Below are 13,490 nucleotides of genomic sequence, written 5' to 3' on the forward strand. Positions count from 1 at the left end.
GGCCTCGCTTTCTGTCACCGCCTCTCCAAGCAAAGAGTCTGTAGCGACCCAGCTGGCCTCCTCCTCTCGTCCTGTCTCCCCTCTCTCCTTGTCTCCTCTTCCTCCTGTCTCTCCCTCTGGGTCTCGTTGTACTAGCCCCACTCCTTCCTCCCCTCCTCTCCGCTCCCTGTCCCCCTGTCCTGTTTGCCAGTGTACTTGTGCGCCCTCCATCCCTCCACCTCCCAGTCAAACCCGCGTTGACCCATCCACAATGGAAATATTAATTTAGCGTGCTCCCCTATTCCTTCTCTCATCTCTCATCTGTCTCATGTGAGCATGTAACAGAACACCCTGACATTAACATTGATATCTTTAAGTCATCACATCCCACGCAACACGATAAATACGGCCTTATGTCACTGATGTGTCCCACTTTCAATGTCTTACCTCACCACATCTGTTGAATGAACTCACTGAAAATCACACAATTACTCATAACATTGCTTTTGTGATTACTGTCAATTTGAATGTACATCTTTATATATTTTAAATATTTGATTATTTTTATTTGTGTTAAATATGGCATTTTCAAACATATACAGTAAAATGTATTGCATTTAAAAGGACAAGCATATATTAATGTTTTGGTAAAATAAATGAATTGCTATTTTGTAATATATATGTATATATAAATATATATATATATATATATATATATATATATATATATATATATATATATATATATATATATATATATATATAAATATGTATATAGGATTAGAAAAATTATGAAATTCTTCAAAATAGGACCTTTATTTTACAATTTTACACTCCAAATCTATATAGATATATAACATTAACATTTTCCCCTTTTTAAAAAATATTTCATGCGCCAACTTGTAAAATATTTTATAAACAATTAATTAGCTACTTTTGTTCATGCTTTGCATACAAAGTTTTAAAAAGTAAAATAAAAAGTTAACAATAGTTGTTCACGTATGTTTTAAACTTTGGAAATATAACCTTTGAATAAACAAAACATCTTTTTTTTTTTTTTTTTTGCTTTTTTCTCCTGTGCAATGTCCTAACAGCAATGCAAGCTGAGAAAACAGGAAAAAGTTACAAGCATTTTGACCAAAAAAAAATGTTTATACAGATGAAATAATCAATTAAAATAATAATGATAATAATAATAATAATAATAATAATAATAATAATAATAATAATAATACACAATACGGTCTGATTATAGTTACTTTTTCGTAATCTGATTATGTAATCCCAATTACATGTAATCCATTAATACCCAACCCTGCACATGACTGCATCCCCCAGCATATAGAAACATTTTACTGCATATGTTTGGCATTGGTTTGTCATACTGCCATTATAACCCTGACATATCACCATCTCAGCTAGTGGTTGTCTGGTTACATGCTTTACACCTCAGCCTCTGTGCCATTGTCCACGTCATATGGTGTGGGTTTTAATGTGTGTGTGTTTGTTAATGTGGGGGTGTTTGTGGTGTGTTATATTCTTTTGTGGCATGCTTCGGTATGTCTCTACATTTGTCATCCTGTCACCTACAGATTATCAGAGCATTCTAGCAGAGCTGCAGTCCCCCGCCGCACTGCACTCCGACCCCCATTTTCTGGAGCCCGAACTCCCTGTCACCCCCAACCCTTCCCTTGCCCACCACCACCAACAACACCACTACCCAGAACCAGACACCCCTTTGCTGGCCGACTCCCAGCCTCAGCCCCTGCCCTGGAGCCCGGAGATAGAGCCCGGTAGTGGAGAGCTGGAGAGCCCCCCTAGGAGCCCCCCCAGACCCTGTGAGCTCGCCCTGTCCGTCCCCGCCTTTGAACTCCCCGATCCTGTCCCTTCCAAGGTCAGAAAGCCCCATATCGCTCTGAACGACCAGCTGCTTCTGAGCGAGGAGGAGGACAGGTCATGTCAAGAGATGGAGCCAAGCCACAAGCCCAAGTCGCACCCCGTGCCTGCAATGTGCGAATTAGACATTGACATGGCCTACTCCACATCTTCCCCTTCCCTCTCATCAGTATCATCAATAACCCCTTCATCGCCTGACAGAGCACACATGGGAGACGGAGGGGCGCAAAACGGGGTGCAGGAAGATGTAGGTTTGAAAGGAGGTGAAAGGGAAGTGATAGAAGAAATAGAGAAGGTTGTTGAAATTGCTTCAGCAGAATTGGAAGAGGGAAATGGATTTGTGGAGAAGTGGGTAGAGCAGGACTTGATTAAAAATGTGGAAAGAAAATGTGAGATGATAACAAAAGATAGGTCTCCATTGGCAGAGGAAAATAGCATTTTGGTGGAACAGAAGGAGGGAACTGCAGAGGAAGTGAAAGATGTGACAAATGAGCAGCTCCTCCTTATTCAAGATGGGAATGAGGAGGCAGCCTGTGAGGTGGAGGACAGTCTGTCAGAAGAACAGCATAATCTGATAGAAATTGGGCATGAAGTGGAAAAAGATGATAGAATAGAAGCAGAGAGTGTGAAAGAGTGTGTTGATGAAACACCTGAGGGTCAAATAGTTGATGGGGATGGTGAGGAGAGGGTCTACCAGGACGACACAGGTGGAGAACTGCAGTTTAAGGATGAAGAGGGGTTGTGTGGTAGTGAAAGAGACATTCGCGGGACATCAGAAGGGGAAGATGCGCCTGAGGACCAGGCTGTAGCTAGGCTGTCCCCTCAGGCCTGGGTTGAGGCACTTGAGGAACGCCAGCCCAGCGATTCTGGATCCAATGAGGAAGAGGAGGAGGAGGGAGACGGAGACAAAGAAGATCTCTTAGGATCTTTGATGGAGGAGGAGAAGAAAGAAGAAGGCTCAGAGGAGAAGGAGGAGGACAAAGAGAAGACCGAGGCCAGTGTTGAGGAGACTCTTGATCAGGTTGAACAGGCAGAAAAAGAAGTGTGTTCACTTTCAGGTTGGCACAGTGATTCATCCAGCGTCAATGTGGAACCACCAACGCCAGGCCGCAGTGTCAGCTCAGACCTCCTCGACAGGCGGGAAAGGTAAAAATATTACACAACTAAAAGCTTCAAACAGAATCCCTTAAAAATATTAAGTCTTTTTGCCATTCTGAATATGATATTTATGGTTTTCTTAGTTTTTCAGCTCTTTATATTATCCACCAACTACAATCCTAATTCTGTGCAAGAAACACTCTTTTAATACAATTCAAATGCCTTTATTGTCACAACATGCTCAAGTCAGACTCTTAAACAAACTCTGACAGTTTTCACCATCAAACAGGAAATTTTAATTGTGACAGCCTTGGACTCTTGTGATATTTGTATTCATGTATTCATGTGTATTCTATGAAAAGAGCACCTCAAACAAGCTCATTTTGAGTCCAGCAAGTGCTCCTACATTAAGATTTCTTAAAATCCTAATTCTGTGTTTTCTCCTCCCAACAGCCAAGAGAACTCAAGTGACTCCATCACTTCCTCGTCCAGGGGAGAATCAGGGAGGTCCCGACAGAACGGCGACAATTCAAAGCACTCACCTCAGGACGCCTCATCGGAATCATCGAACGGCAGAAAGGAAGAGGGAGCCCTTGTGTCAGAGAAAAAAGTCCAGGTAAATTTACAAGCAATAATAACAATAATAATAATAAAAAGAAACAAACAAAAAGACCCTAAACAGTAGTTTAAACAGTGCAGAATAAAATTCTCTTTATTTTCTGATGCTCTTAAAGCATTATATTGCACAGCGCATTATTGCAGGAGAACCTACCATATAAGTTAGAACAGAATAGAATTTATTTCAGTCTACGAGTAGAAATTGCTTCATCTGTATAAATCTACAAATTCCTATACATAAATACACAGCGGAGACATATCTGTACTCCAAAAACAATGTAGGCTGAAGCTACAGTTTATAATTTGTATGCTCTGGAAAACACATTAGCATGTGTAAGGTAAGATTAAACAGAAAAAACAGAACCACTATTAAGACCAGCCTATACAAAAGAAAAGAAAACTTACATTCTGTAAGTTCCTCTTCCCTGTCCATGTATCTGATCATCATATTTGTTCAGTATGTTATTTTTAAACTTTTGTTTAAGCCTACTTAATGTCTGACATGTTTTCAGTTCCTCATTTCAACTCTTACATACATTCAGTCCTTTGACAGACGTACAGTGTAGTTTCACTAAACACCTTTTGGATACTTTAAGGCAACAGGTGTTTTTTTCTTGCTCTGTACATAATGTGAATTGTTTTAAAGTCAACCAAATCATCAAATTTTGGAGACTTTAATTTGATTAAAAGTGAGTTAAATGCTTTTGTTGCTTAGTTTTGTTCACGATTCTTATTGTTCTCTTCTAACTATGAAGATAGTTGTGCTAAAGCAACAAACTTCAGTGTTTTATTCCAGGTTTCTCTTTTCTGATACAGCCACGCATGGAGTTGAAGGACAAAATGTCTCCACTAACTAAGTCTTTTGATTATACATGTGTGTCCTGCTTTCTCCTCCTGACTCCTTCCATGTGTTTGTGTAATGACCTTATAACACCTCCCTCAGCAGCGGGTTAGTGTAGATTCCGGTTCAGAGGAAGAACAGACCGTAACAACCAGAATCTTCAGACGCCGTCTCATTTTAAAGGTACTCTGAAAGCCTGGAGCCGGCGCTGGTCTGAGACTTGGTTTGGTTTGGTTTGGTTTGATTTAGTTTAGATGGGTCAGTTTGGTGTGCATAGTTTGCTCGGTGTACTGATAGTTCTACTCTCTTTGTGTGTTTATAGATATGTTTGTGTTCATGACTATAGTATTGAGCCTGTCTCGCTTCATGCTACTTCATATCATGGTGTTTACATTGGCTGGTTGAAGACTAACAAGTGCGCCGCCTCTTTCTGACTCGGGGTGTTTTTTCCGTGTGGTGATGGTGAAGCGTTGTTTCATCATTTTTGAATCAGCCATTTCTCGGTCTTTATTTGTGAGCTAACCACAAACTCTTGCAGGGAGAACAAGCGAAGAACATCCCAGGCGAGTCTATGACAGAGGAACACTATATGGACCAAGATGGTAACCTCATCAGTAGAAAAGTAACGTATAACTTCATTTCCCATTCAGCTCTGAAATAAAGCCTATCACATGGAGAGTGGCTAAATGATTTTATAAAAGCAGACAGCATCAGATCCTTTGCTCCTCTTTGTCAACATCCTTGTGCCTGGGGCAGGTGATCAGGAAGGTTATTCGTCGAGTGTCTACTCCCACGCCAGACAACCAAGGAGGTGACAGGTGGCACCGAGACCTTCAGCGCAGTCCCACTCTGCAGGAAGAAGGGTCAGAGGTTGGCATGAAGATACCCTTGAACTGTGTTATAGGAGAACATTGGTGGAAGGTTAATAGCTAATGAAAAAGTTAGACTTAGAGCTGCACTGAGCAAGCCTATTTTATCAGCCTTGATAAAAAACAGACTGTGGCCATTGTTGTTTAAATATTTGACTCGGTGTGAGCTGCATATGGCTTCATTTAAGTATTGGAACAAGCAGATATAGTATATAGTATAATAATAATTACAATAAATAACATTATTTAAGGTTACATGGACAACATTTCTTCAACATGATTAAATTTATTCTGATGCATGGGCCTGATGTTGGCCTGATATGGGCTTTATCACGTATATCATTATCATTTACCAATATGCACTGATATGTAAACTTTTTGCAGAGCATGTATTGCAGAAAAAGATGCTTGCAATGATTTAGATTTAGCACAGCGGGGAACATTTCTGAGAATGGCAGGTGCACATGCTGAGAAGGCGCATCTTGTTTTACAGCCTGCCCCTAATGGACAATGTGTATGTGAAATTATTCAACATTTTAAATAGAATATAGAATATTAAACTATTTGTTCAAGAAAACAGCCTTCTGAGTACCTTTACATAGCCATGTCAGTGTAGATCCACTTAGAAAAGGTCTAGTTTTTTTTTTTTTTTCCAGCACAAAAAAATCACTATATTGAAAACCATATCAGTGATTGGTGTATGTATTGGTCTCAAAAATCCCATATCGCTCATGCTCTAATTCTGATCAGAGAATCCAAATTAACTGTTTACACAGACACTAAATATTTTCCTATTGAACAGATTATCAAAGGTTTACAGCACCCCTCTCAACTCAGCTGAAATTACCTTTTGATCAGGACAGATCAGGCCAGTCACTTCCAATTCAGGTAGTTAGGCATTTTTATTCTGATGGTCTATGATTGCGATTATTTGTGGAATATTAAGATCCATGTAAATATAGCTTTTGTCATGCATGTGAATTCCCTAACTGTAATTAGGTGTTCTTTTAAGAGGGAAATCAGGGTTAACGAGTGAAAAAAAAACAGTCTCAAAAATGGCACAGTCATTGTATATTTTTTAAAGTTACGTCTCACTGCAGCTTTAAAACAAAAAGAGGATCAGTTTGATTTAATCTTGTCTTCCTCCAGTGGTGCAGGTGAATTTTCAATTAACACTGGATTAACTGGTTGAGGTTACCTGTCATCATTATCTCTCTTATGGGAAAAAGAAACATAAATGCAGCCATCTGAACTGCATCATTGTGCATGTTGTTTTTTGACACTGTGTGCTGTCTATTGTGTTTGCATAACAAAGGGGATGCTGACTGTGCTCCTGACTGTGTGGTTTTAATGGTCTTTTTGAGTGTTTAACCGATTAGTCAACAGTATGACTAATGAGTGCTGTGACTCTGCTGTGAAAATACAATCTGCCTCTTTTGTTCCTAACCCACTCCGTAATAACATAATTTTTCTTCTTCCAGGTGTTTGGTTGGTGTGTGGTTTGGGTCCTAATTATTTTCCTGACAGTTAATCTACAACTAACACGTGCTACTTTCAGATTCCTACAGTGTGTGCGACTTTGCTTTCTCCTTCATCTCAATGTACTGTTTTAGGTTTGTGTGTTGGGTTGTTTTCCTCATGAGAGCACCACGTCTCATCAATGTTTCTGTGTGTGTGTTTGTGTTTTCCAGCAAGGAGAGGGGTCCAGGAACAGCAGACGAAAGGATGAGAGAAGATCAGGGGATAAAAAGCTCCACTCATAGGGATGGTTGTGCTCCACAAGGTACAGTAGCTTACTGTCTCTCACTCACATATTCAGCAGTTCCCTTGTCTCTGTTGTCCAATTTGTATGTATCTGTGCATTTTGCCCTCTTTATATCTTTATGCTTTCTTCTTGTCCATAAAATTACCTTCATGCAATACTCCACAGCTCCATCACAGTTTCTAATGCCTTTGGCTGCTTTACCGCAATATCGTTCTGTGCTTCTCTGTTCAAAATGTCAGCACTTGACTCTATTCAGTTCTATTATAAACTCACTTCAGTCCACATAGGGCCATGCAGTATGGTCAAAATCAGATATCATGATATAGTTGACCAAATACCTCAATAAAGATATTTATTGATGTTGTGTCAGTATTGCTGGGACTATATATATATATATTGTGTGACTATTGTTGTGAATATTAACACAATGAGACTTTTGATAAATAATCATAAGTAATGTGGATGTAACGGCTAAGTGGGTTAAGGCAAATTAGTTCAGAAAATTATATCACTTTACTGTTATGCAGCCTTTAAAACCATGAAAAGACAACACTAAGGTCATAACATGATATAGCAATATCCAATATCTAAGATGATATCTAATCAAATATTTCAATATTAATATAATATTGAGATTTTACCCAGTCCTAAAGCTGCATTCCAGACCATGTTGGAGAGGTCTGATTTTCCCAGATGAGATTTCCCACTTCCGACCCCAAAGTGTTCCAGGTCCACAAGGCCAAAAGTAAACAAAAAACATAGCTGACCAAGACAAATTGTGTTTGTGGTTTGGGTTTCTTTGGAAAGTGCACACATGATTGTGCACCCTCCTTGCATAAATGAAACAGAAGAGGAAAAGTTACATATGAGGTAACAGATGCCATTATACATTTTATATTAAGGTACTTTATACTGATGACGTGTTTTGGCATCGATTTACATGCAGAACAGGTTTTACTATATGACCTCCGTGCTGCCGTTGTTGTGTGACATCAGACAACTGTTTCTTCATGAAGTCGGGGAGGGTCGATAAATTTGCCCCGAGTTGGCCTTTCATTATATTTTTCAAGGAGGAGGTCAGAAAATTTCACATTTCAAATTGTCCAGAGACCAGCAGCATAAGTCCACCGCATTCAGTGGCTCTGTACTCTCTCTTTAAAATGAATAATTCAGCATTTTGGCAGATATGCTCATTGGCTTTCTTGCTTTGCTTTCTTGAATCTCTCCAAAGTTCAGAATTCCGCCTACCAGCACTGCTAATTAACTCATAACACCAGGCAACCAGTGGATATGCTGCACAGACATGCTGGGCAGTTGGATAAACTGTTCTTTGGCAAAAAAAATTGTCACAGCATGAAATGCCACCTAAAACTACAAAAAGTCGTTTTCATATTTGTGTTTGTGCTTTTATTAACCAAACAAGATACAACATGTTAATTAGCAGAGGTTGAACCAAGCCATTTGCAAATTCTACGTAAGTCTCATGTCCTTTGTACTCAACTCAAAGTCCTAAGTCCTAAACTTTGAGTTTTGAGTCCTAAACAAATCATATTGCACTCCTCATCAGATGTAATGCCAATTTAACAACACAGCTTTAACTTACCATTCTTTGTTCAACGTCAAATATTGAACAAAGCTGGATGTCTTGCATATTGGTCTGTAAAACACCTGCACATTGTTGACCACCGCACCGCAGCTCAGTAAAGTAACATTTTTTCCTCATAGTTCCTTCCTGCAACAAATTAACTGCAAATGAATATATATATTTTTATTTTTGGGCTTGGTGTAAGGTATCAGGTCTAAATGCTCAAGTCCAAGTGAAGTCACAAGTCCAAGTTGAGTTGCAAGACTTTTTGGAGTCAAGTCAAGTCTTAAGTCATCAAATTTCTGACTTTTGTGGCCAAGCTAGCTGCTTCCCTCTGCTTCCAGTTTTTATGCTAAGCTAATGTCCTCCTGGCTTCAGCTCTGCACCTAATGAACACACACACGAGTGGTATCGACCTTTTCATCAAACTCTCTGCAAGAAAGCAAATAAAGGTATTTTCCAAACGTCAAACTACTCATTTGATTTGCTCTGTCACACTGTGACACAGACTCGGTGCAAAAGGCTGACTGCCGTCTGAGCCTGGTTATCCCAGTGTGTGTGAATCGGGAACAGCGCTGATGGTGACCGTACACACCTCAGCATTATATTGCCCCACTGATACCCTCCATTGCCTGTTTTTGTCCACTAAATCCCCAACTCACAATAGCATTGTAGCATCCAAAAAGAGTGTGTTATCCCACTGGCCAGACTGTTAATCCCTACTGCTGTTCACCCTTATGTTATGTTTGCAGTGAATCATTCCATCTGTACAAAACTGACTTAGAAATAATATGGCTCTACTGGCAAAGAGTTTCTATGGTAACAGAGGTCACCATAACAACCCACGGACCATTGGGTTTGGTTAACATGCTGTCATTTTGTCATACAAAGGAATGGAGGATTGTGACAGTGTTTGCCCTTTAAAAAGTGTTTTCACACATAGAAAAATAGTCCTTTATAAAAGAAAGGACTAGCATTTTAGTTGAATGGGGAAGGGCATAAGACATTACCCTGTCATAACCATGTCACGACACCTGTCGTGTACATGACGGAGTCTTTATGAATTGTGTCATTTCTAATGCAAAGCTGACATTGTTTGAGATTACCTTTGTTATGACAACTTGACATTAATCAAGCCAATAATATCTTTGTTTTGATATTAACCAAGACAACATAAACTGTCAGTGTGTGTGTAACGACTACTAATGACAGTGTAAGGACAGGCTTATGCACACCCTGTCAAATAAAGCATTACTGGGGAAGGTTACACCCTTTGGATATTAAAGTAAGATATTTCCTTTAAAACTGATGTGTATTTGTAATATATGATGTCCTATTTTGTGTCTTACAGATGAACCAAGTCAGATGTTTCCTGGGAATAAGTGTTCAGAGGGCTGCAGAGTTCCTGTGTGAGGACTTCAGGCGAAGGGTCCAGTCTGCAATTATCTGCTTCAAACAAACGGTTTTCACGTGAGAGGAGTCGACCCTTCTGACTTACGCATGAGCATGAAAAACTCACCTCCTGTCAAAATCAAAGGACCGGGGAGGTTTCTCACTTTCTGACTGTGGTGGACCCATGGACAATGATTCTGCTTCCTGTTTTGTGTGAAACAATAACGTGCCATCGGTCCACTGGTGTCTGTGAGAGCTTTTTTTTGAGGAGCATCGTTTGTTGTGAAAATGAAAAAGACTCCCTTACTGACAACCACACAGGTGCAAACTGTGACCAAAGATGGCACAAGAGCTCAATCCACACAGTGGGTGGAAGGAACGAAGTAGACACAATAACACAAAAAAAAATCTAATGGAACACTTCTGATCCAACTTCAACACTCGCCTTATAGTTTTTTCTTGAACCCATTGTTGTCAGGATGTAAATTGTTTTGGGGTTTTTTTTCTTCCTTTTTAAAACTTAAACTAACACAAAAGCTTTTTTCTGTATATAAAATTACAATGTGTAAAAAATCTTTAAAAAAGAGGGTAAGTTACCGGTTGAGAATGCACTGAGGAGAGTGACCTTTTCAAGTGCTTTCGAAAATTTATTGAAACGGTTCCACTTTTAAAGATTTGAGTGTAACTTCACAGGTTCTTGTATAATTAATTATTAGAGCAGGTATAATGTTTGTACATGAAAATAAAAAAAAAAGCTGGTTTGATTTTAACAGAGGAAATTTCCAGAAAATTAAATTTCAGTAATTCCCAAAGTGGGAATGGATCTAATCCTACAAAAAGCAGCCTTTCAGAGTTCTCATATTTTCATGCATGCTGTTCACATTATTTTAAGTACAATTTTTACAAGTTTGCAAACACTGTATTCAAATGACAAATAAAACCCTTTATCTGTGTACACATATAGCCCTAACATTTGTCACCGATTTTATATTTTAAATTGAGAAATGATACCATTAAAACATTTATCATGTTGGGGTGAGGATGAGAAAAAGATCTATAGCTTCTCGAGGGTGTGATGTCTCGTCTGTCTATGTGAAACCGGAGGGCAGCTTCTGCTACAAGAACGAAATAATCTGAATGTAAATGCTAGTAGGCTGGCTCGCTGTAAAATTATAACTGTATTGTGCGTATTGGCTATAAGGTGTAGGAGTCTCTGTACACTGTTAGACTGTTTGTAATCATTTTAGCAGTGTGTCAATTTGGTTTTCTAACGGCTGCTGTGGTATTTAAGGAAAACTGGGGCATTTCATTTTAGATTTTTTGGTGAAGTATTTCCTTAATTTAAAAACCTACTCACATTAAGGACACATAAAGACATTATTTGATTGTAGCTCTAAATAGCATATTGTATGACAAAAACACTGGATGGTCAAAAACAATTATTTAAGCATTAAATAAATTGTGTTTAACTCTGAAACTGTGTGATCTTTTTAGGCTTGAGAGTCTGTATATGCAGTGTCGAATAGAATTGTTTTCACTAGCTCATCTGCAAACATTTTACTTTACATTACATTAGGATTTATCTTTGTATTGGTTTTCATTAGATGCCCATGTAGTTCAAGTGTGGTGTTCTACTGGTGCGATGGCTCAGTATGCTGATGTCTATGCTGTGGACATGAAAACTATGTACCTTTTTTTGGGGTGGGGGGGATTAAAGGAAGTCAGGTAGGGTGCTGTACCAACATCCCCTTATACTACTATGTCAATCAGGGGGTAGAGGATCCTTTGATATGGTTGAACTATCAATTTTGTCAATTTTGTTTGATATGTGTTTTCACCTGAGCAGATTTTTTGATGTACAATTCTTACTAACAGAGTGAAGCCATTGAAATGTAACTATTCTAGCACTTTGGTTATTCAAGGTCTTTTAGAGGCTATAGCAGCAATGATGCCACCACAAATGTTTCAGACGTCTTTAAAAAAAAATCTCCCTAAAAATAAAAAAAATAAAAATGCATTGATTTCGCAATATAATCGTCTCTTTTCTTGTCTTTGTGTCCTTGAGCTTTTTTTTTTTCCTTTATTATGTAAGTAAACTAATATCAGCAGGGTAGTTATGTCATGAGAAACAGTGCCCTTCAGTCAGAGTTATGAGCTTCTTCCCCAAGAAAGTGTCCTTGAGCAGAATTCTCCAGGGCTACTTCTTTATATACTTGAACTGCCCTGTGGGGCCAGACAACAAGAGTTCCCTGTGAGGATAGTGCTGATTTCTGCTGAATAAGTAATTAATGGACTGCATTTATATAGCACTTTTATCTAAAGTGCTTTACAATTTGCCTCTCATTCACACACATACTCACTCAGAAATTTTAGGCTGTCTTGCACAAGGACACTTCAACATCTGAACAGGAGGAGCTGGGAATTAACCACCAACCTTGATATATTATAAAATGGAAACAATATTTTTATTATTTGTATTTATTTATTTTGCACAATAAAACAAAGCAGCAAGCACATAAGAACAGAAGAAAGAAAAGAAAAAATTGTGCAGGTAAGATTTTAAAAAAAGAACCTAGAGGCTCACAATCAATAAACATTATAAGCAAACACAAAAGTCAAGTAATACACAAAAGTAAGCAAACAAACAACCACAGTGTCACAAAGGAAACATACAGTAAGGAACATTTAGAAAGTCTTGCCTGTCATATGTATGATTTAACATTTCATAGCCCACTTAAGTGGATGTTTTATGGAGATGATGGGGACTAATGTGTAGTTACTGTAGTGCTTTACTCATAAAATATTAATACTAGTAAAACTGTCTAATTGATTGTGGTATTTTTTTTCCTAGAGGTGGAACTCAATAGAGAAATGCTCTGCCACTTACTGATTTATTATATATAGCAGAGGTTTTCAAAGTGGGAGGTGCTCCTCCCGCCCCAGAGGACCTCAAAAAGTTTCAGGGGAGGCTCAGTGAATAGAAATGAAAAATATGTTTGTTATTACACTGGTTATCAAAAGGAGATCACGCAGAATGACCTCAAAGTGTGTGAAAAGATCAGAGATACAATATTAGGGAATTTTACTGTTTTTCCCTGAGTCAGAAACTATTACATCTCTTTTTTGAAGTATGGTTAAAAAATCCATTTGCAATTATTTTGGCAGATTTTGTTACAGCAATATGATTAATGATTAAGGGGAGTGATCATTTTTGCATCACAGTTATTATTTTTCCAAAAAAAAAAAGGAAAAAAATCATGATGATGTGATTCATCTGGAGAACAAGAATTGTGGGCCAGGGTATTTTTCCTTTATCAGATTTATCAAATGGATATTGCACTTGGCAATATTGCAGATTTGATAATATGCTGATCAAAGCCCTAGTCTGAATTTATGTAAAACAGAAATATTAGGCTCAATTGTTAAATGTCTATGAGATCAAATAAC

General features: G+C 38.4%; 1 protein-coding gene across 21 annotated transcripts in view; it reads left to right on the plus strand.

The window, feature by feature from the left end:
• The window catches only part of LOC146315546 (ankyrin-3-like), a 162,487-nt gene extending 150,410 nt beyond the window's left edge, over window positions 1-12,077 (plus strand). For 14 of the 21 annotated variants that reach the window (XM_084735499.1, XM_084735509.1, XM_084735508.1 and 11 more), the window contains 7 exons: window positions 1,572-3,021; window positions 3,427-3,589; window positions 4,535-4,615; window positions 4,971-5,054; window positions 5,189-5,295; window positions 6,993-7,084; window positions 10,003-12,077. In XM_084735499.1, the coding sequence (XP_084591625.1) occupies window positions 1,572-3,021; window positions 3,427-3,589; window positions 4,535-4,615; window positions 4,971-5,054; window positions 5,189-5,295; window positions 6,993-7,084; window positions 10,003-10,064 (2,039 nt within the window). In that variant the 3' untranslated portion in view covers window positions 10,065-12,077. Of the gene's footprint in view, window positions 1-1,571; window positions 3,022-3,426; window positions 3,590-4,534; window positions 4,616-4,970; window positions 5,055-5,188; window positions 5,303-6,992; window positions 7,085-10,002 lie in introns of all 21 variants that reach the window. The other 7 variants (XM_084735518.1, XM_084735519.1, XM_084735516.1 and 4 more) reach the window with 5 other exon arrangements.
• The last annotated feature ends 1,413 nt before the right edge of the window (window positions 12,078-13,490 follow it).

Source organism: Lutjanus erythropterus, chromosome 14, assembly GCF_056507025.1.
Source record: "Lutjanus erythropterus isolate fLutEry1 chromosome 14, fLutEry1.hap2, whole genome shotgun sequence".
Classification (NCBI taxonomy): Eukaryota; Metazoa; Chordata; class Actinopteri; order Lutjaniformes; family Lutjanidae; genus Lutjanus; species Lutjanus erythropterus.